Source organism: Stegodyphus dumicola, chromosome 1 (genome assembly GCF_044657685.1).
Source record: "Stegodyphus dumicola isolate Sdum_Otavi_A_Nest chromosome 1, ASM4465768v1".
NCBI lineage: Eukaryota > Metazoa > Arthropoda > Arachnida > Araneae > Eresidae > Stegodyphus > Stegodyphus dumicola.
The window spans coordinates 113,548,159-113,573,264 of NC_140768.1; the positions used below are offsets into that span (position 1 = coordinate 113,548,159).

Genomic DNA, 25,106 nt, shown 5'->3' on the forward strand with positions numbered 1-25,106 from the left:
AACAACCTTGTATTTAGCGTAGGTATAATGAAACACTCAAATCGATTTCGAGGGCAGATAAAGGTCCCTCCTCATCAGGAGAAAGAAATACCTAGAAAGAAGAAAATAAAGGAGAAGGAGTCACAGAAACACGGGGTCCTTATCAGCACTGCATGTGGTTATAACTAGATTTTTAATCAGAGTTGCACTGGCCGCCCTTTTACTGAGCAAGGCTATCTGATCAAGCATAAAGGACAAGAAAAATTAGCGAAGTTAAAATAGGGAGCGAGGGTCAAATGCACCTTACGCTCAAAAGCTGAACTTCAAATAAATTAAGTTTATTTTATTCTCAAACGTATTAATAATTATGTTAATTAATTCATGTTTAGTAATAACGCATACTGCTTAGAGATCTATTTTATTTTTAGGATGGTATCACAAAAGTGAAATTCGGGCATAGATAATATCTTTACCATAATTTCCGGAAGAAACGCCGCAGCGTTTATGTGTTTAAAACTTAAATTTTCAGCGGGTGAGGAGTTTAGGTGCACTAAAAATAAAATATTTCCTATGATGGTCATTGTACATAGTTTGGATGGCCTTGTCATTGTGCATAGACTGGTGCTGTTCCCCCACAAAAGACCACTCAGTTGCTTTTTGCGAGCGTTATTTTGTTTACATTCTTTCCCTTGAACGGACCTGCATGCCTTATTCACAGTAAACGAGATCTCAAAACAATAACATTCTTCCCCCTTTCAAATCAACATTCTCATCAGTTCGAATAGTCTCTCTCCTCTGCCATTCGATGAATCTTCCAGGACCCATCCTCTCCCCACCCCTGCCTTTTGTGCAATTTTTTTCAAAGGCGGACACGACTCCACCTGCCTCGCAATAGCGAACTCTGACGTATTTCCCCTTCAGCATGAACGGATTTTTCTTGGCATTCTGCCAGATACAGATCCCATCAGTTTGGGTACAAGTACTTGTTGAATAGATTTTAAGTAAGAAGGGAGCGGAAAATTTTTGAAAATATCCCTAAACGGCACAGAAGCTGTACTGCTGGTTTTAAGCTTAATGTAATTTCACGTGCTGAACAAATTGGAAATCGAGCAGCAGCTCGAGAGTTTGAAGTGGACAACAGATGTATTCGACATTGGAGAACTGAAAAAGAACTTCTTAAAAATATGCCACAACAGAAACGAGCCAAAAGAAGTGTTACTGTAAGGTGGCCAAATCTAGAGGACGACCTTGCAAACTGGATAAAGGAGCAACGAGGAAAGGGAATGGCAATTTCGACTGTAAAAATTTGCTTACAAGCAAAATTTATAGCAAAGCGAATGAACATAAATGATTTCAAAGGAGGTGTAGCAGATTTATGAAAAGAAAAAATATTTCTGTGCGTACTAGAACAACAGTCGGGCAACAATTACCAATGGGCTAGCAGGATAAAAAGTCATCTTTTCTAAAATATGTGACAGCTATTATTGACAAAAAAAAACTTCGGTCACAGATAATAAATATGAATGAAACGCTGTTAGCTTTCGACTCTCCTGCAAACAGAACTGTTGATGAAACTGGTGCAAAAACTGTATCTGTGTTTATGACGGGGCATGAAAGAACGTCATTTACATGTGTGTTAACTTGTGCCGCAAACGGTGACAAGCTAAAGCCGATGATCATTTTTAAACGAAAGACTATTCCGAAGGGAGATTTTCCTAATAACGTAATTACTTGTGCAAATGAGAATGGCTAGATGTGCGAAACAATCATGCATGAGTGGCTACAAAAAGTTTGGCAGTGTCGTATGGGATCTTTTTTCCAACCAAAGGGGTTATTGATAATGGATTCCAAGCATGCTCATTTCTTTGAGTCAGTGAAAACCAGATGTCAAAAATTGTCTACGACTGAAGCAATAATTTCTGGTGGTTTGACAAAAATCTTACAACCGTTAGATTTGTCAGGTAATAAATCCTTCAAAGCTGAAGTCCGAAAGCGGTAGGAGTGTTGGATGAGTGTAGGATTGCATACGTAAACCAAAAGCGGTAAAATGCGTAGGGCATCTTATGAAGAAATTGCAAAGTTGGCAGGAAGTGCATGGAAATCAGTAGAAACATCGTCAATAATAGCAGGGTTCAAAGAAGCTGAAATTATATCCTTAGATAAAGAGACTGTAAACCAAGAGGATGAATGTGACGATCTGGAAGACGTAGACCAGGATTTACTAAATCTTTTTAATTCAGATAGTGTAGAATCAGATTTTGATGGCTTCATATGATGTATAGTTTGCTGTAATTCATAAGTAAAATTTAAAATTTCCTTTTGTCATCCAAATTTAATATTTCGTTGTTGCAGATTTTTTATAATATAGTCTGAGTATTACAAATATGGACTTCTCTAGTGGGTAAATATAAGTATATACGTGAAGGTAAATATATTTTCCACATTTCTTACCTTTAATTTGTTTTTGAGTTATGGTTTCATTTCATGCATTTTTCTTAACTGGTATGTCATATATCAGGACTTAGGTTGAGTTTTTGCATCTATACGGCCCACGACGATGTCACGCGCAATTTAATCTATTGCGGCATTTACGCTGATGCAGCGTTTCTGTGTAATTTTAATTTTTTTCCTGCCATTTTTTTCGAGTGCGCCGTTTACGCTGATGCGGCCTTTCTTCCAGAAATTACGGTAATTGAATTTATTCAGTTCCTATTTGCTTTATAGGTCCTTAATTTTTTCATTAATGGTCCTTAAAAGTACTTAGTTTTCATGTGCAGAAATGTGTACGAACCCTGATACTTATCTGTGGTCTTATATAAAATTAATTCTTCCAGATTACTGTAATAGGCTATAGTTTATTATACCATTTTTAATGAGAAAATGATAGAAACTCTCAAACTATTGCAATCAAATCTTGAGAGAGACCAAACATTCTGGTTGTGATGGTTATTCAGTTTTCTTGTAAACATCTTGATTTTTATAAAGCAAAGGTTTTAGATTATACATAAATTAACATTCTTCTTCAATGCCCCCTTCTAACTGTTGTGCTAAAGGGAAGTACAGTCAAAAGTCGTTAATTTGGACACCCATAATCTGGAATGATCTATAATCCGGACCTCAAAGCTTCAAACTTTCTGCGCATGCGTCGCGTGCGACCTTTAACGGCTGAGAATATGCTTGTGCGCATGCACAAAATACGTTTACGAGTGCGCGTTTAATGTATAACGGATGGTGTAAGCTAAGCTAAAATTATTTAATTATCTATTTCAGTTAATGTTGCAGATTGCGTTGTTCCTTAATCTTCGAATTGGATCCGGCTTATTATTTTTTGCAGACTGTTAAAGCAATTTATTAAAAGTAAGCTTGAACTTTCGATTATGTCAAATAGAATTTCTGATATATATTAATATGTAAATGATCTACAAAGCAAAAGTATGTTTCGAAGTTCATTAAACAAAAAGTGGAATTGCTACAAAAAATGGATAAAGGCATATCATTTGTTTATCTAAATTTTGTTTATCTTTAACGCCACAGCGCGGTGCAATGAATTGGAAGTTGATCTGTCAGCACTATCCTTATCTTTAGAGCAGATGTTTTTATTTTATTTGGCTTATAATTCCTTATTAAATGTAGTATTTCATCTCGATGTACTCCATCTTTGATATGATTTAAAACAAATTCCTCGTCATTATAATTCGCTTCCGATAGCGAAGAAAGTGACAGAGGTTATTGAAAACGAAAAAATTTCAATTAACAAATTAGTCGGTATTCTCGACACAGCAATTATAGGACTTGAGAACAGCGGAACTTTGTAATTGAGCAAGAAATTATGTCTGTTTAAAGAATTAAAGAGAATGTATTATCACATAAAAAACCAAGCAACTTAAACAACTTACATTGAAAGAAATGTTTAATAAAGTAAACAAATAAATATTAAGTTTTTTTTTTTTTTTTTTTTGTAAATTTTGATACCCTTTAGAACATAATTGTTCTTTATTTCATAAATTACGGTTTCATATTTTTAATTTTATAATTTCTGCATGCCATCTTACCAAATTTAAACTGATGATATATAATCCGGAAAAATCGCTAATCCGGAATCACCGAAGTCCCGACGAGTCCGGATTAACAACTTTTGATTGTATTAGTCTTTATGAAAAGAGTATGGGCAGAATGAAAAGGAAAAAGAACGAATATAAGTTGAGTAAAGAAAACTGGGTACTTGCCTTTTGTAGTGGCTTTGGTGAGAAGTGAATCTGACATGTTTCTGCGTTGGAAAGAAACAAACAGTTACTGATCTGTGCATATGTAAGAAACAAACAATTACCGTTCTGTGCATGTACGAGTAGCAAACGATTAATGATGTAACTGGTTTTTCATAATTGCCGTGCTTCATAAAATTGTGTTTTTCATTGTACACTACTTATTGTGCTTAGTGTTTTCAATGGTCTATCAATAGGAAAAGAAGATGTATTGGCCACTAGAAAAGGCCTGCAAAAAGTGAATTTTTAGATGCTTATGTGTTGCTTTTTTAAAATAAACTGCAAACGAAATTGTATAAAATAAATAATAAATAGAATTTTCCCACATTTTTATTTTAAATAAATTGCTTTCATAATTGTATTATATATATATGTTATGATGAAACACCGAAATCTGGAGAATGTCGACTTTCACCAGTGAATGTCAACATTCACATAGTCGCTTGGTGTATGTCCGAAATATTTTCCAAATACTCTTTATTTCTGACTTACACCGATGAATGTTGACATTCACCATGTACTAATGGTGAATGTTGAACATATAAGAATATTATATTTCCTTCTCCGTAATTCATTTGCGAAAAAACGCACTTGAGACTCAGAATAAGAACTTAAAACACACTGTACATTCAAAATGAGAAAGGAAAATAATAGAAGTTATAAACTTACCAAATTATGTGATTCAAATCTTATTTATTGCAATAACTTAAACTATTATGACACTTTGAATTGCACAAGAGGCCCTTGCTTTTACAACTGCATTTATTTGTGGAACACTTCCTTTTGGAATGGCAGCGTGTACATATATTCCTCTCTTTTCGACCTACACCAGAGCATATCTGTGATTGTCGACATACACCGGTGAGGGTCCGAATGTACAAGAATGTAAAGAAATATTCGATCTTTCACAGACGTATTTGGTGAATGTTGACATTCTCCTATGAAAGTCGACATTCTCCAATTTCGGTCTTTCACGGTAACATATATAAAGGTATATGTTAAATAAGTTTTCTTGAATTATGCTATTATTTTAAATAAAGTGCTATGAATTCTTGATTTATCAGTTACTTTAGTTTATTTTGGAGGATAAGTCGGTTTTATTTTGAGGTTGTTTATAACATTTGGCAACAAATCATACTTTCTTATGCCTGAATTGCGGTAATGCCGTTTCTTTCCCCCACCCCAAGGCTATACTGAATTATAATTCTAAAAACTGAAAGACAAGTACCAAAACTTGAATGTAATGACATTAAATTTTAAAACTTCTCGTAGAGATTTTTCTGTGCATGTTTAAGGTAACTTTCCAAAGTTTCCTTAAACATTATATTCAAGATTTTCATGCGTAAAATCTTAATTCCTTTTCTGGAATAAATTAATTTAATAAATATCTTTGAAGTTGGTCTATCTTAGATTCACTACATGAATCACCTTTTGATTATTATTCTTATTTTAATGCAGGATACAAGTAATCAGTTTCAATAAAGAAATGAAAGCTGGAATTTTATTTATGAAATATGCAGTATTGAAAAAAAATAATATGCAGTGTTATCTGAAAAACACTGCATATTATTCTAAAAATTATCTTTGAGGCCAAATAATACTGTAAGCATTAATATCTATGGTTATTATCAATATGCATATTCTTTGAAGTCAGTGGTACTGTCTTGTTAATCAAATGTTTAATTCTAAACTGTTATATGCTTACTCTAAGAGCCATAATTTTCAGAATGTTATCACAAAAATGTTTTGCAGTCTTTTATTTTCATATACTAACACTTGTTAAAGATTCCAGCAAATATCTCAAAACTGAGAAAAACATTTGCTCTGAATAGTCATATACATGAGGACTTCATCACTAACCTTGAGACAGCAATTCATCTAATGCTAAAATGTAATCATAACTGTAAGAAATCAGCTAATATCAAACTTGTAGCTCTCTCAATTCGAAATTTTTTAGTGCAGCATTTTTTTTCAAATTTTTCCAAGTGGGAACCACTTATATAAATTAGAATGTTCTGCAGACCACCTGATTCTTTTTCCCTTCAAAAGCAATTTTTTTTAGCATATGTGTACCTACCAGTATTCTCATATTTTTTAAATGCAGTTATTAAAAAAAGTTGTATCTGTTTTTAATAATTTAAGGCTATTTTGGGTAATCCTTATTTTATTAACTAAGAGTTAAATACTTTAATGGCATGGAAGAGCCTGGCAATGTCTTCTGCTAAGAATTTCATCTTAAGTTTGGTGTGGTTAGAGAATTTAATTAATATATTCTTTCATTCAAGGACAGTTACTTATTTTCAAAATCAGTATGGAAAGGATCAAGAACCCATGAAAGTTATGTTTACCAGCTAGAAAATATATTTCAAATTGTACCTCATAGTTTCAAGATGCAAATGTATGTCCTTGCATAATTCTTTTCCAGTAATGATATAATTTTCTACTAAAAAAGTTTCTAAAGTTAGAAATGGTAAAAATTTCTCTGTTTTACAACTAACCCACAAACCAGGTTTTCTCTCAAATCTCTTCAGTTTCTTATGGGCATGAACAGTCAAAGACTTATCTTCTAGACAAGAATTTAATTTATTTAATTTTGAGAATACATCTGAAAGATATGCCAATATACTTGACTGTATTCATCTGCAAGAAATTTAAAAATCTTGTTAATTTCATTTAAAAGTAACAGGACATTTTTGCAAATCTAGAAGTTCCACATAGGTAAGCTTTGAGGACCTGTAATATGCAAACCACAATTTGACGGTTGCTGCTATAGTACTTTATTAGCCATTGACATCTTTTTTATTAAAAAGTTAAAGTCCTCCCTTCTTTGGAATCTAGTATTTCCACATCTGCACTAAAGTAATGGGGTAAATCCATTTCATAGTTTTTTTTTTAATTGAAATCATTTCAGCATACTTCAGCTTCGAGCAAAGACCTTGGATTTTGTAAACTGTGCCAAAGATGGGTCCCACGTCTTCTCATCGATGCTCACAAGGGACAGCATTTTGAACCCTCACTGGCATTTTTACAACAATATTCTGCAGAGGGCAATAAGTTTCTAAGGAGAATCATCTCAGGGATGAAACATCGATTCGCCACTTCACTCCCGAAATGAAGAGAACATCGATGGAATGGGTGCACACCTCATCACCACAATGAAAGAAGGCCAAAGTCCAACATTCAGCAGGAAATGTGATGGTGGCAGTGGGCTTTGACATGGAGGGTTTGGTTCACGTGGAATTTATGCCGAAAGAAATGACACTCGACTTGGATGCATATTGTGAAATGTTGACCTAATTATGCAAAGCAATTAAAGAAAAGTGCTGGGAAAAATTGAGCAACAGTGTGATTTTGTTGCACGATAACGCCACACCTCACAAGGTGAGCCAAACGGTACAACCTGCTACAGCGATTCGAGTGGGAGGTATAGCAACATCCTTCATACAGTCCTGATTTAGTGCCATGGGACTTTCATGTTTTTGGTAACCTTAGAAAGGATCTCGGTGGACAGCGATTCCGAAATGATGAGGAGGTGAAAGCAGCTGTCTCCATGTGGTTATATAGCGCCGGAGGAGATTTCTATGCATCTGGAATCGAAAAGTTGCTTGTCTGTTTGGAGAAATTTTTAGAGTATCTTGGGAACTATGTTGAAAAGTGAACTTACATTGCTCACAAAGCCGCGCTGCTTTTGTATCGACAATTTAATAAATGGTCACACTTGGAAGTGCAACTTACTTTTTGATCTGTCGTCGTATATGTATACAATATGGCAACATAAATAAAGCACTGATAAAAAAAAATTTGTATTTATGCATTGTATCAAGCATTTAGTTCAAGAAATGTCTTATTTGAAAGATAAAACTGTGTGAAAAGAACTGATAGAATTCAAAAGAACTTAAATTTTTAACCAAATTGATGTAATAAAATGTTTTTTAACTTATAATTTGTTGTCTTCTAAATATAATAAACTATGAGCGAAAACAAGTTTGTGTGCATTAACAACTTCATAAATGTATTTTTTATTAATTTATTAAACTTTCGGTCTCTCTCTCTCTCTCTCTCTCTTTTTTTTTTTTTTTTTTTTTTTTTAAACAAGCATGAAGTACTCAACTTAATCTTGACTCAGTGAGGCTTTTGTGCTATGTATTTATATTTCAGGTACATTTGCTGTTATGAGTTTAATGATGAGTAGTGCTATGTATGGTACAGATGCCATTGTTGACAGAAATACAACATCTGCTGATTCAAATATAAGTACATCCCTTGAAAATGCAGAAACATGGCCACCTACCCATTTAGAGATTGCAACATCTGTTGCAATGGCTGTTGGATTTTGGCAGGTATGTTACCCACAAATTAAAATTTTTAGACCTGCAGACTACTGATTTATAAAATTCTTTATTTCTTAAATAATATAAGTTATTGTCCTTAAATTTTATGGTTAAGTTTTATTATTTTTTTAAGTAAAAAGTAAACCAACTTAATGACATTATGCTAAAATAAGGATACATGCATGTAATGTAAGGAGAGCAAAGCAGATGTCCGAAATTATTTGATTTTGTTTAGGATTTATCTCCTGAGATCCTAGTTTCTTAGGATTTTTATATATTTTTATTAATATCTCAGTGCTGGGAATGTAAATATCTCCTATAAAATTCCCAGGCAAAAATACGTTGCCTTTAATTTATCTTTTTATGTTATGAAATGCAGTAATTCCCAGAGAAATGGGAATGAAATAGATTAATAAACAAGTGTTTGGCCATTAGATATAAAGTTTGTTGTCATTGTTTTCAAGTGAACCAAAAGGAGAATTAGGCCTGAAATACAGAGGGTGTTTCCACACTTTTAAAGTGATTTCAATAAAGAATAATTAAAAAAAAAAAAAAAGCGAATGTTTTAGAATAAAAATTTTTGCCAACAACTTATTACTTGAAATGGAAAATACTGTCTGCTACTTTTAAATATATCCTTCTTTCAAAATATTGCATTTAAAAAACTGCAACAGAAGGCTACATTTTTGCGAGCTCAAAATAAGCGGCGTTATTAATTAGAAAGGGGAAACCCATTGATCATTACTCAGGCATAGATAGAAAACTCCAAATGAATACCTAAAGTGGGTGCATACTGTTTCTAAAATTAAATCATTGGTAACAAGAGAAAATCTGCTGATGCATAAATCAAATGCAAAGTCTTTAAATACATCTGTAGCAACAATAAATAAAATAATAAATCAAGATTTACAGCTTAAAAAAGGCTAAACAACATAATGTTCTTCGGCTTGTGTTAAGGCATATGGCTTAACACAGAACGACTTGTAGAATCCTCTATGAAAATTGAGTAGCAGGAGATAAATGTAAATGCATTGTGACCTATGATGGAGCATGGGTTTACCTAAAAGACTGCAACAAAAAAAGGTGTGTTTATTATGAAAAACGAAGAGACAAAAAATGTAAAAACATGGTTCCATTAATTCAGAAAAATTTCAGTAAGGGATTATGATTGTCAAAAGGGGATGAAAAAAATGTGCAGATATAATTCTGTTAATGCCTGAAGAAAGTTTCATTAAGGGGATTATGATTGCCACGAGATTTGCTTCTAATAGAAAATTGAAAATAAGAAGAGTGGAATAAAATGTTAAAATCAAATCAGTATATTATCATCCAAAAGTTTTGCATCCAATATTTACAGAAAAAATTACATTTCTTTATCCGAATGACTTTTAAAGAGTGAAGAAGACAAAGCAGCAAGTCATACTTAGTGTCATTGCATTCTTTGAAAAAATGAAGGCTTATAAAAGTATTGCATGTAAATCTTTTCAAGATAGTCCTGCAAAGTCCCCTGACATTTCACCTATGAGCTCTTAAGTCTTTCATGTTTTGAAAAAAGCTTTTTCTGAGTCCACCTCGCCCCCCAAATAGTGGATGAACTTTGAAAATTAGTGGAAGAGGAATGGAAGTTTTACAAAAATCTCTATGGAAATCATTGTGCAGATTTAGAGTTTAGATAAAAAGCTATCAAATTGAACATTTAAAAAATACTATCAACACTTATAACATTAATTAAACGGTCCCAAAATCATTCTAAAAATGTGTAAACATGCTCTGTAATTGCTTCTGTGATCCTAACCTTCAGTTTAATTAAATGTGTGTGGCCTTTGATAATAGCCTATTTTTTATGTGGCCCAATAAAATTATTTATTTTATTGGCTATTTTTATTAGCCCAATAAAAAACAGCAGTTCATGGAGCTGAGATTAAATAAAGGTGCCAGTTAGCCAAAGTCCTATCATTCTACTAGACTGGCAAAACTATTATTTATCTGAAGCATATTAATTAATACACAAAATTTAGGTAAATGGAGATTTCATATGTAGCTTAGTACATATTTAAAGTTTTTAACATTTTTAAAGCTATGCTGGCATTTTTTCATCTCATATTGAATTAGACAAAGAGAGATAAATATGATTAGGTATGAAATTAAATGATGTTTTTGCTAGATATTTTAAGTGCTTAATAAGACTGCATAATCTCTGCACATTTTTCTTTCTGCTCTGAATTAAAGTAATTCATCTGCAGAGAAGTTATTATATGCTACTAAGGTTGTGCGTAATGAGTTGATAATTCATATATATTTTTCAGCAAAAGGGCTTATTATTTATTTTGAATGTAATGTTGTTGAAAAATATAGGTACTTATCTATTATCCCGATGACCATGAAACTGTCACTAAGCAGTACAGTTTAGTGCCAATTATGTGTAAGCGTGACTTAACAAATACCCATAACATCTGCACGTTCATTTGAGATAACCTCAGTGAATTGTCAACAAGCCTTTTTTTTTTTTAACAAGGTTTTAAATTAACTAATATTGCTATATTTTCCCCTTTATATTTTGAAAAAAAAAAAAAAATATATATATAAAAATTTGGGACCTGCTTTCTACAAAACAGTAAGCAATGGATTATTTTCAAAGTTATGGTGTCATATCATAAAAAAGGGAGAGTGTCCTAATGGACATGATGTAGCTGCATATGACCAACAAACAAGTAATAGATTGGAATGATTATCTGCAGGAAGTTTGTATTCATAGCTTTCCAAACCAAACTTCTGGTAAGATCAAAGAGCCTAACAAAATACTAGAAATCAAGAAAGAAAAGCTTTCTTTGTCAAGTGAGTCAAATACTGAATGTTTATTCAATAAAGAGGTGTTAATTCCTTCAGAATTCTACAGAAATGATTGTTACAACTTTTGTGGGATCTCTGCCAACTTTCACAGTCGATGGTATAATGTATAAGTAACCATATACTTTAAATTTACATACAAATTTATTTAATTTTTATTACAACACTGTTGTACTGTTAATGAAGATATTTTTTTTAAATATCTGGTTTGTAACCTCCCTTTTTTAAAATTTATATTGCAGCTCTTCATGGGTGTTTTTCAGCTTGGCTCACTTACTGTTGTCTTATCTGATCAACTGGTATCTGGTTTTACTACAGGTGCTGCTTGTCATGTCGCAGTATCTCAGATGAAAGATTTATTTGGCATTCACATTGGACGTTACAGTGGACCTTTAAAATTAATTTATGTGAGTAAAATTGTTGTTATAATAAGCATATTGCTTGATAGATAATATTTTCATTTTAATTTCAATATGTAAACATTTCGACTTAGAAAGCATTGTCATTCAGTAATTCTTTCAAGTTAACATGCATATTCCAAGTTCTTTACTGTGTTTCTTTCATAAAGCATTTGTAGCAATATATTTTGCCTCAGAATTAACCCTAAAATCTTTTCTGGAACTAAAGTTTTAGTTTGTCAGTTATCATGCAGTATGCAATTTACTGCTCTTTTGATTAGTTATTTATAGCTTAGATGGTGCCACTAAAGTGCTGTTTTTTAATTTAACATGCTCTAAAATAGTGGAACTGGGAATGATTAAAACAACAACTAATTTTAGCACCATCATCTAAAAAATAACTAAGAATGGTAGGTTGCATACTTCATGATTACACTTTTGTCTTTAGGTTTGTATGGTAGTTAACAATCATATAATTCTCATGTTTCTAACTTGAACAATGTTTTAAAAAAATGCTACATAGTAATGCATCAACAAAAAACAAGGGGGCGAAGGTGTGTGGGAAAAATTTGTGAAAAAAATTATACCAAAGAATTTTTTTTTTCTTTTCCTTTCTTCAAGTATAAAATTAAGAGATGAACACTAAATTGGTATTTTCTTAAGAGGCTAAGTTAAAACTTTGTTTTCACATTTAATTTATAAAAATAACTGTGTATATAGTATAACTTGGGTATGCATGTAGCATATGTGGATTTGATGTTTTGAAATTCGACTTTCAGAAATATGGCATTTTGCCTAACAGTAGAAAATGCAGAAGTTCATATTCAATGAGAATTTATTTCTTAAACAAGCAAATTTTATGAATATGCAATGGGAAAATTTACTAGCAGAGCAATTAAAATATGGGTCAGAAACTGGATTGAAGATTGCTGCATCTTGTTTATAACAACAATTTGCTTTATTTGTTGTTGGAGAAAGGAATATAAGTCAGTGAAAGTCTTAAGAAGAAATGAGATAATTCCAAAAGACAAACCTCAGTTACCCGTGAGAAGTGTCTTCTATGGAAAGAGAAGAAAGTAAAAAAATAGATAGCGCTGGATGCATCATTGAAATAGACGTCAGGATGCTCAAACATATGTTTCTCTCCAAGGTTGTCAACGAGTTTACAATTTGGGGGGGGGGGCTTGAGATGCAGATAATCAAAAAGTACTTATAATATTCTACTTGTAAACAATGAAAAGGTTTTGTAACAAGTTGAAACCTCCTAATCCGATATTTCTCAAACTTTTTTCAAATGGGAACCAATTTTATGAATTAGAATGTTCTGTACAACATCTTACTCTTATCCCCTTTGCCAGCAATTAATTTAGCATATGTTACTTACATTTTTTAAATACAGTTACTTTAAATTCAATTAATCTTATATCAGTGTTAACCTAGGACAGGGGTTCTCAACTGGGGAGGAAATTTTATATCTTCAGGAGGAGACACGGTCAGCCTTTTATTGACCTGTCAAGTATTTAGTTTTATTTTATAAATATAAAAAAACTACTTTTATTCAAGTTTTGTTATTTATCGTTTTCTATACATTTTCTTGTTTAATTTATAAAACATATTAAAAAAATAATCTAAATTTAAATAAAGGTATGTGTATTTTTCGAATTTAAAAATCGAGGAAGGTGTCTAGCAATGATAAAAGGGATGTATGGAGCAAAAAATGGTTGAGAAACACTGATCTAGGTGGATAACAGGGGCAAGCTATGAAGATCAATTGTTGTCTGAAGACAATAGATATAGAGAAACACTGTTTTAATCTTGTTTGGGAGTAGGGGTTGAGAAAAGCATGGTTCTTCTAAACTTGTTGAACTACGAGTGATCATATCCTCTTTAAGAAATTGCAAGTTATTGTATGTGTTATTCTGGTGAAGATCATTTTTCAAGGTTCAATTGAAAAAGACTGGTATGCCATTTTTATAAAAATATTACTCATTAAAAACTACTGTTGGAATATACCATTTTTTAGTAGTCATCTAGGGGGAAAAAGTTGGCAGCTGCAGTGGCCATCATAGATATAGGTTTGATATTTTTTGTTAATCCTGTAATGGCCAAAATTAAAGACTTCACTTATTTTTAACCACTACAAAGTTCTCACTTACCTGGAAGGGTCAGGAAAATTTTTATGGCATTTTCTTAAAGTTTGGGGATATTTAAATAAAAGTTCAGGCTTTCATTCATGAGCAATAAACAAAAATTGTCTCTCTTAAGAAGAAAGCAAATGAAAAGTTATTATAATTAGCACAAAAGGTGTTATTAGTTTCAAGTTTGCTTTTTTTGTCCTTATCGCTTTTCAAACGTGTTGCCACTTTTCAAAGCATTTTCAAATCTATAATTAAATTATTAAGAATCTGTATGTACATTCTGTTATTTGAATGTTACCTATATGTATGTATTCTAAAAAATCATCAGTACTTAGAGCCACCACGTTTTGAACACACATAGTCCTTCACCTGTATATGTTAAACCTCAAAGCCAGAATTTTGGATATCAATGCTTTTAAAATGTATTTCTTATTTCGTATGAATTTAATGAATATTTTGCCAACAAACTCAAGTGAGTCATTCCAGTCCTGCTAGAAGTAAAAAATTTTTATCTCCATTGCACTAGAATTTTGCCATTTAATAAAATGTAGGATATTTGTCTTTTATTTTTAATCAACAAACTTGGGTATTTAAGAACAATATGTTGCTACTGTTTGAAGTAAAACACTTTTATCTCCCACATGGAAGCATGTTGCTATTAAGTATTGCCTAAAATATTTCACTTTGAAATTTAATCTCTCGATTATTGACTAGCAAAACTAAGTGATTTAAAAGCAGTAAACTCAGATTTTTTTCGTCATTAATTACTAGCTAGTCCTGTGAAATTCCAGGATTTATTAAAAGCATTGTATAGTTTCTTTTTTTTTTTTACAGTAATTAATTTAGTTGGTTGGCCGAACCCAGTGGCTAGTTCCTTGAAAAGTGGTTATATAAGTTAGATTTGAAATTAATAGCCCTTCTGGGCTAAAAAATATGTGTCAGAACTTCGTACTGCATCGAGAATTCTAAAGATATATTGCTTTTAAAAAATGTGTGGTTTTGCTGCAGAATTTTATGTGGCATAAATGGGAAGAAAGTGATATTTAAAAATAAAGTTGAAAAGACAAAAAAAGTTGTGTAAGTCATCTTGTTGAGAAACTTAGCATTGATATGCTGAACTAAGAAAAGACTGAATTTTTTTTCCCTTAAATTATGGCAATACTTGACACTCTTTAATGGAAACTCTAAAAATATGCTGCTGCTAAAATTTTTATAACTTTATGTGGCGTTAGTGTGAAGCAAGAGATGCTTAATAATGAATTAAAACAGATAATGAAGTTAAAAAGAGGAAGTTGTATTAGTAAGAGTGAATCCAAGAACAGATTGGTAACTGAGCTTAGAGAAGGCATAAATAAGAAACCCTTAAGACCCTGCATGATGTTAAATATATTATATAAATAAATTCACATTTTTTTTTCCTTTATTTTTCTTGTGAAATGTATTTTATTCATCTTACATCTGATACAGTTTTACTAGTCCATAACACTCTTCTCCCCTTATTGATAAGCTTTTCTTCACGCTTTTCATTTAAAAATCTACCTATTGTATTATCTCCCTCTTAATATTCTTATTTATTGCAATGTATTTTGTAATAAATATATGGAATTGTAACTAATTCAGATCAAGGAAGTAAGAAGTTTAATTTCATTTTAAATCATGCAGTAATATTGCATTGATTGTTATTCATCTTTGCTTAAAGTTTTATAGTTGAAAGTGTTCTTACACTTTATTGTGTGATTTTTATGGTTTCTTTTTATTTAAGGTTTTTCAGAAGTCTCATAAAATCTTTTAAAATAGGTAAAAATAAAGGATCAAGTTAAGAAATTAAAGCATTTTCTCAGCCTTCTTGTGGTTTTCTAAAATGGATATTTTAGAAAATTTCAATGCCGTAGCCTGTATATTTATTTTCTTCCCATTTTACATTCTGTATATCTTAATAAGAAATGTACATTTCAGTTAAGTAGTTACAGTTTTGTTTTCTATATTTTGTATATGTTTTTGTTTCTAGATGCTAAGAGATGTTTTTGAAAACTTAATTCACTTGAATGGTGCGACTGTTGCTGTTTCGGCTGTTGCAATATTTGTACTTGCCATTTTTAAGGAACAGATTGACGGAAGGCTTAAAGAGAAACTTAAGATGCCTATTCCTATAGATTTAATAGTGGTAAATATATACATGTAATATAGCTTTCTTTCTGTATGTATGTTTTTTAACTTTATCAGTCAAGTAACATAGACATATTTTTTTGGCAAGGTGCAATTTAAACATAATATATAATGAGTAGTTTAACTTTCTGACTGAAATCACCATATCAAAAGTTTCATGCCATTATACATAGCAGTTCAGTCTAATTTGTATGTAAGATTGCCTTTATTATTATGTTCATATATGTTTAGCATAAATCAGGGCCAGTGCAGTTATGCCAGGCAGCAAAACTTTTAAAATTTAGGAAGAAACTAGGTGGCAGAATCTGCACAGGGTGGTGAAAAGCCTGTTGCTAGCCTTTTCATAAATTACGTCATAACTAAATAAGTCTCTCAGTCCAATTGCAGAAATAAATTTTTTACGCATAAGGAACAATACTTTTATATGTTAGTTATACATAAAAAATATGAAAAAAGTTTAACCCTTCAGCACACGCGCCGGACAAATTTTACCCCAGTGTTTGTTTTTCGGAGTTCACCCCCCCCCAAGGTATAAATAAATGCATTTTCTTTGTTTTAAATGAATGTATAAATGATTAATAGCTTTGTGAATTTTGTTAAACTTTTTTTCCAGTTTTAATTCGAGATAATCTTACTTTAAGTTATACAAATATTTCCATACTGGTGACCTAAAGTAAGCCATAAAAATTGAAATTTATGCAAAGTTACTAACTTATATAAGATACATATATGATTTCTTATATTAGAAAAATCAGTTTTCATATGTACATATTTTTTAAGCATAAGTGTTTATTATAAAGAGTGATTTGATAAAGCACTAGAGGAATATGAAAAGGCTGCATTCTCACTAGCTTTTTTCCTTAAAACTCAATATAATGTCATACAATTATTCATATCAAAAAATATATTCTATATACAAATATTAAAAAATATAAATAACACGTAGGTTTTCCGCCCCCCAACCTGAGTTTAATTATTCAAATAATGTCGTTTTGAACAATCCTCGCATACGGTGACAACATATTTAGGGTGAAGGTCTGCTACATCTTCTATTTCTGCCAACCTTTTTACTCCAGTTTTGAGTTCTTTCAAGAGAGATAGAAGCTTTTACAAGCTCTAATGCTAAATCTTTGAGAAAAGCTCTTCAGTTCATATTCGTTTGGTCGTTATTTGATCTATGAATAATAAAAGCATTTATACTTGCAATGTTCATTAGTCCAAAAAATACCGTTAGAGGCCAGCGGTGGCATTTTCTTGAAACAGACTAAGTTCCACATAACTCATCAACAGTATAAACATCACCTTTTGTAGAGTTGCAAAAAGTTATCATTTCGAGCTTGAGCTGCTCTTTAGACAATGGATCGATTTGATTATCCTCATGCATGGGTGATAGAACAAGAACCGATTTACTCTTTTTTTGGAACATATGAAGTAAGAGATAATTCTTTACCTCTAAACCCAAAACGCAAAGAGTACAGAAGCCTGTTTTATTTAGTAGAAATTCTTCTGGAATTTCATGTTTATCTTTCCGAAGCATCCCAAAACATGTCAATTTGTGCTTTTTCAATAATTCATTGGCCAAAGGAATGCTCATGTACCAATTGTCCATATTTATATATTTCTTTCAGTGCCACTTATGGGTGCAATCCAATGCTTTGTACAACATCCAATGCCACATTTGATTATCTATATAGCTGCTGACCTGCACAAATTTCTAGGTTGTATGCATAAAATGTATGAGAATCGCACAAAGCAAAAGTTTTTATTCCATATCTTGGGTAATATCTTTTTATATATTGTCTGAATTGACACCTTTCTCGAAAAGGGTTCTAATTTTTCGTCTATAGTACAATATTCAGATAAAAAATATATTTTTCATATGTTTTTGACAAATATTTCAAAAAAATTTCTAATAAGTACAAGTCTAGCCGTCATCTTTCGCTCTGCTCGTAAATTTGTCATCAAACCTAATACACCTCAACAGGAAGTGGGATCGGTTGATAGACATTGTTATTTGACAAACAGCTTCCTTCAGCTGACCACAAATCTTTGCTTTGAGAAGTCCTGCTCTCAGCACTCCAGCATAATATAATAAGAAAAACAATGCCTTCAATTCAGCTACATTTGTCTCTTGTGCATCACATTCTCTAGAAGATTTGTTTCTTATTGATGAAATGTAAATGTTTGTAGTTTCACCAAATCTTCCATTATTTCTTCATCAAAAATTTGCAATAAACACTCAGTTGGATTTTTCAAATTTCTAAAGCTTGTTTTGACACCAGGAAATGTGTCACTATATTGTATGGCCATGTCCGAACCTTTTTTTGAGGGTAATTTTTTATTTCAAATTGTTCCATATTTTCAAACATAAAAATCATCTGATGTCAAAGAAGATATGCTCCCTAAATCATGTGAATCATCATATTACTGGTCAGAGTCAGTTTCTTGAACACTTTCAGAAATATTATCGCACTCAAAATTGTAATCTTCAATTCCGTTATCAGTTTCAACACTAGCGAGAATATCCTGCTGTCGTTACTCTTCTATCTCGTGTGCACTCATCTTAATGAATGTCTCTCTAGAAGTGAAACATTAGTACACGTGCGGGGTAGCTACAATCCCATTGCACATTCCTTTCCCGAAGAAACACAAAATCCCAAGGACACGGGAAAAATTTCTCTGGATGACCCCTTCCTAACCTTGATCTTAAAAGGTACATGAATTACTAGAAAGGTCACATACGACCTTCCCTTATTTTCTAAGAAAAGACTACACGTGGGGTGGATTTTACCCCAGCACGTGTGCTGACTGTTTAATAATGGGAGCAACATGCAATTTTATAATTTTTTTAATTGAATATTTTATATTCTATTAATATTATGATGTACTTGGTTTTGAAGAAAGGAAGCTGTTAAGTTTCTAGCTTAACAATCTAAAGTCTGTTTTCTTTTATTATACTATGTGATTCTTTGCTTGAATGGCAGCTAGTAATGCTCTGACATTGTATATATCAGTAACATGGTATTTTTGCTGTTCATACATATAATACGGTATTCATTCTTTTAACTCTATGTTTTAATATTTTCATAAGTTTCTTATTTCTAGTAATGTTATTTTCAAACAATCCATTTTATTTCTGTTTTCAAGCAGTCAGTGCTAGAATTTCTTCTATCCGAAAGTTAGCAGGAATTGTGTTTTATTCTTATCTTAATATATTTTAATAATAAAATCATCAAATAATATCAGCATGTGATTTCAAACATCTTATGGATTGAATTTAAAATCGTATTTAGTTATTTTAATTAAAAATTTAAAGGCTCATTCTAACTAAAAGGATCTTTTAAGTTAATTTCTATTTCATATAAAGAACAACCTTTCTTTAACATCAGGCAAATATATTCCTAATGTAGGATTCTTTTTAAATCTATTTTAAAATGTTTGGAATATAATTGTACATTTGTCATGCTTTTAACTGCATGTATTGCAGATGTAGATAGTTTTCCTGCCATTATATTCAAATTTCTCCTCTATTAGTATTTAAATGTGAATTTCTCTCATGTAATCTTTAGTCTCGTGTTGCTTTGATTAATAAATTTTCCTGCTTAGATTTTTAATTTGAAAATCATGAATTCTTATACAAATTTACTAGTAGTAATGTATAAAATAGCTCAAATTGTAAAAAATAGACAGTTTGCATAAATTTTAAATATTTTCAAATGTGTTTGTTATTTCAACACGTGCTTCTGTATAGGCATAGTAATTCTCTGTTCTGCCTCTACCAGCATATTGAGAAGTATTTACAGTCACAGGTTGATTATAGCAGGAATTCTTTTATATAAATACTGTTACGAATTTGGTATTTAAAAAGCTAATATTAGTTCAATTATAAATTAAATGGTTTTATTTCTCGCTCAGTGCAGCGCGTGACGAATATTAAAACAAAGCTGGAAAATTGAAAATACAAGAGCGCATGCATTAAATAAATAAATATCTCTTTTTGATTTCGAGAAAGTACTAGAAAATTCTAGCGCGTGATTTTAAAATCTTATAAAAGGAGGAAAACATCTCAGTTCATAGTAGTTGCTTAGTTTGTTGTTGTTTAGGAAACTGCTCTTGTTGATTGTGGCGAATTCGTAGATTAGCTTTCTTTAGCTGTTTTGAATTACATTCTATTGGACATTTGAGTAGTTAAAAGATAACTACTGTGAGATATTGTAATACTGCATGATAATTTGAGAAAATTTAAGCATTTTTGTTGTGATAATAATACATTTTTGTTCATTTTTCATCGGACTTGTGCATTCATTTCATAACGAACCCGTACGCACGCAACAATTTTTGGTGTCAGAAGTGGGATTTGAATGCCAATAACAAGAGAGATGGAAGAACAATTGAGACAGCTCATTACTGCTTTTGCTGCGTTCCAAGAAAAGATGGAAGCTGGCCAAACATCTTTTAAAGAAGAAATTAAAGAGAAAATGGATGCTGGTCAAAAATCCGTACAGGAAAAGATTCAAGCGCGACAGGAAGAAATGAAATTGGGATAGGAAACTGTTAAGGAAAAGATGGATGTTGTTCAGGAATCTTTTAAGGCAGAGATGAAAGCTGTTAAAGAGGAAGTGAAAATAGGGCAAGAGGAAATAAAAAAAGAGTTTACCTGCATAATAGAAAATAAATTTGAAGCTATAGAAGTTAGAATTGACACAATTGAAAATAAATTTGGACAAATTGGAGAAAAAGTTTCTTCCGTAAAACATCAAATTGAAGAAAAAGTTTCTTCGGTGAAAGAAGAAATAGAAGAAAAAGTTTTTTCTGTAAAAGAACATATAGAAAAGAGAGTTTCTGCTGTAGAGGAACTAATTGAAGGAAGAGTTTCTGCCGTGCAACACCAAATCGAACAACAAATTGTTGATAGGGTTTCTGCTGTAGCCAAAGAAGTGGATATTTTAAAGAAATTCGTAGCGAAGGCAGGGAACAATAGTGATGGTTTTCAATTCTTACCGATGCCTGCTCGTCCATCTCTGAAGCTATCCACATATGATGGGAAGACATCCTGGCAAGTGTATAAGACCCAGTTTTCTATTGTTGCGGATGCGAATGGATGGGAATCCCAAACTAAAGCCTGTCATCTCGCCGCTTCTCTGAGAGCAGACGCAGCAGATATCCTGCAGACGCTTCCCGAAAACCAAAGACTTGACTTCGAAGCTCTATCCGGCGCATTGAAGCTGCGCTTTGGTGAGAAATGTTTAAAAGACTACAGCAGGCTTCAACTAAAATACCGTCAACAGAAGCCCACCGAAACACTTCAGAAGCTCGCCACGGATGTTGAAAGGCTGTCACATCATGCCTTTTCGGAGTGCCTGACAGAAACAAGAGAAATCCTGTCGCTGCAATATTTCATCGTCGGCATCCGGGATACTGAAATACAGAAAGCTCTGCGAATGGCAGATGTGAAGGACATAAGAAGCGCTCTGTTGTGCGCCGTAAAAGTCGAGGCAGCCCAGCAAGCAACTCGTAGAGATAGCTACCCAGTCAGAGCTGTGCGAGTCCACAAGCCAGTGGACCAATTGATGGCTCGTTTAGATGATTTATCCAGACAAGTCGATGCTTTGATACGGAGTAGCAGTGAGAACAAAGTGGTTGTAAGGTGTTGGAGATGTAGTTCTGAAGGTCACCTACGACGGCATTGCAGAACACTCCAGAGCACGGATAATAAAACGTATGAGTTGACAAGACCAATGAATGCATTAAGACGGAATAGTGGTGAAAAGAAACCGACCCTGAAGTGCTGGAATTGCGGTGTTGAAGGTCACCTACGAAGGAACTGCAGAACACCCCAGAGCATGGAAAATAAGGCATATGGTTTAAACGGACAATTAAATGCCACGGGAAGGAGAAGGACTGACAAGAAACCAAAGTGGTGGAACTGAAGGCCACGTACGAAAGAATTGCAGAAAATCCCAGGGTACGAAAATTGAGACTATTTCCCAGCAACGACGCAGGAAACAAATGAATGACCATATCGAGGAACGGATGGTGCCAGAGAATGAGAAACCTTGTTTTAAAGCGCTCAAGATTTCTACAGTGAGTGGCAACAGTAATGGACTGTCCATCAATAGGCACATCGATGGAGTTCCTTGCATTATGATCATTGACACAGGAGCTAATGTTACCATCATTCGGAGAGATTTAGCTCAACAGTTTAAAGATAAACTTATTTGGACGCCATCCTGTGTTACCCTTCAGACTGCATCTGGTGATAAGATCGACATATCTGGGAAGTTAAACGTGAACATCATGTTTGGAAGTGTCGCCTACCATCACACGGCTTATGTGGCGGATATTACAGATCCATGCATACTCGGATTGGACTTTTTAAGGAAATACAATTTTTCCTTAGACTCTAAAAACAACAAACTGCTTTCAGCAACTGATGACATGACTATCCATCCTCAACAGGGATCCTCGCCTGGAAAGGTCGACGCCTTGTCCGAAAGACCAGTTCGGGAAGCTGCCAAAATCATACTAGGGTCGAAAAGAAACGCAAGATCTCTTCACAAGCTGACAGAGCGCAAGCAAAATTCTTGTGGACAAAAGAATGCGAGGATGCATTTAACAACTTAAAGGAGGCTTTAAAACATCTGCTCTGATCCTGACGTATCCTCAGCTTGACAAACCATTTATTCTTGACACAGACGCGAGCAATGAAAGTGTTGGTGCTGTTTTGTCCCAAGAAATAGATGGCCAAGAACGTGTAGTAGCTTACTGGAGCAAGTGCCTGTCTAAACTGGAGAGGAATTACTGTGTCACCAGGAAAGAGTTACTCGCCATAGTCAAAGCTGTAGAACATTTCCATCATTAACTATACGGCAGAAAATTCCTCCTCTGCACGGACCATGCTTCATTGGCCTGGCTTTTAAATTTCAAGAATCCTGAGGGTCAAATAGCCAGGTGGATACAGAGACTCCAAGAATATGACATCACTATCCGTCATCGTAAGGCATCATCACGCGGGAACGCCGACGCCCTGTTTAGAAGACCTTGCCCAGAAAGCTGCCAATATTGTTCCAGGGTGTAAGCGAAATATGAGCTGCTGACTCCCGTCACAAGACAAATTACAACATCAACATCGGCTGATCGAGAACCGTGGAATGGTGATGAAGTGAGAAAAGACCAGCTGGAAGATTGCGACATTAAACCCATAATTGATTTAATGGAGTCATCAAACAGAAAACTTACCTGGCAGGACATTTCTATCTGTAGTCCTACAACAAAACAATATAGGGCACTCTGGGATTCACTTCACATTCGAAACGGCGTCTTATACCGGAAATTCGAATCGGATGATGGGAAGACGTTCCGATGGCAGCTGATACTTCCAGGATCCCGGATTCCTGATGTCCTTAAAGAACTACATAGCAGCCCTACAGGAGGTCACTTTAGAATAATGAAAACTTTGCAGAGAGTTTGTGAGCGCTTTTACTGGAATAATGCAAAGGATGACGTGCAAAAGTTGTGCTGATCATGTGATGCCTGTGCAGGTCGGAAAGGACTGAGGAAACGCAGCCGAGGCAAGCTGCAATGTTACAACGTAGGTGCGCCGTTTGAACATATCGCCTTTGACATCTTGGGACCTCTGCCACGAACTGCTGATGGCAACAAATACATACTCGTTGTCATTGATTACTTCACCAAGTGGCCTGAAGCGTATCCTATTCCTGATCAAGAGGCTGTCACAGTAACTGAGGTAATGATACAGCACTGGATTTCCAGGTTCGGAGTGCCTCTTCAGTTAAATTCCGATCAGGGAAGGAATTTTACGTCGGCAGTAATCAAAGAACTATGCTAACTACTTGGCATTGACAAAACCCAAACGACGCCATTACATCTCCAGTCGGACGGCATGTAGAGAGGTTCAATTGAACCATCCTTAATAACCTCTCATTAGTGGTTTCCAGAAACCAACAGGATTGGGACAAGAAATTACCACTGTTTCTACTGGCTAACTGCAGTGCTGTCCACGAGACTACCGGCTATTCCCCATCATAGATGCTCTTCGGTCGTGACCTTCGTCTGCCTTGTGATTGATCTTGTTTGGTCGCCCTGTGGATGCTACTTAATCGCCTGAGGAATATATTCAAGATCTCCAGGCCCGGTTTGAAGTGATGCACAACTTTGCACAAGAGCGAGTCAACTTAGCGACGGAGAAGATGAAGACCCGATACGACACAAGAGCTACTGAACATCAATTCCACGAAGGAGACAAGGTGTGGTTGTGGAATCCGACTCGACGGAAGGGACTCTGTCCGAAATTACAGTCACCTTGGGATGGTCCATACACAGTCATAAACAGGCTGAATGATGTCCTGGTTCGGATCTGTAAGTCTTTGAACTCTAAACCTAAAGTTGTTCATTACGACAGGTTAGCTCATTGCTATGGCCATAGTACGTAATGTAAATAATTGTAAATAGTATAAGACCATGGTCCTTTTTGTTTTTAAATGTGTATTTGATTTGATTTTTATTTAGTATTTGATATGCATTTAGTATTTGATTTGTTTAAGTTATCTATTACATTTATTTTTCATGTTGTTTGATATTGTAATGTAATGCTTATGCCTCAGTTGTAAGTTTGGCTTCCTGTCCAGGGATTGTACTGCCCGGGACAAAGACAGTCCTTGGGACGGGGGCAGTGTTACGAATTTGGTATTTAAAAAGCTAATATTAGTTCAATTATAAATTAAATGGTTTTATTTCTCGCGCAGTGCAGCGCGTGACGAATATTAAAAGAAAGCTAAGCCGGAAAATTGAAAATACAAGAGCGCATGCATTAAATAAATAAATATCTCTTTTTGATTTCGAGAAAGTACTAGAAAATTCTAGCGCGTAATTTTAAAATCTTATAAAAGGAGGAAAACATCTCAGTTCATAGTAGTTGCTTAGTTTGTTGTTGTTTAGAAAACTGCTCTTGTTGATTGTGGCGAA

General features: G+C 33.6%; 1 protein-coding gene across 4 annotated transcripts in view; it reads left to right on the forward strand.

Annotated features, from left to right (window-relative positions):
- Window positions 1–25,106, forward strand: part of LOC118184166 (sulfate transporter-like) — a 257,622-nt gene that overhangs the window by 183,513 nt on the left and 49,003 nt on the right. For all 4 annotated transcript variants that reach the window (XM_085819539.1, XM_085819550.1, XM_085819545.1 and 1 more), the window contains 3 exons: window positions 8,400–8,581; window positions 11,662–11,826; window positions 15,964–16,119. In XM_085819539.1, coding sequence (XP_085675665.1) covers window positions 8,400–8,581; window positions 11,662–11,826; window positions 15,964–16,119 — 503 coding nt within the window. The remainder of the gene's footprint in view (window positions 1–8,399; window positions 8,582–11,661; window positions 11,827–15,963; window positions 16,120–25,106) is intronic.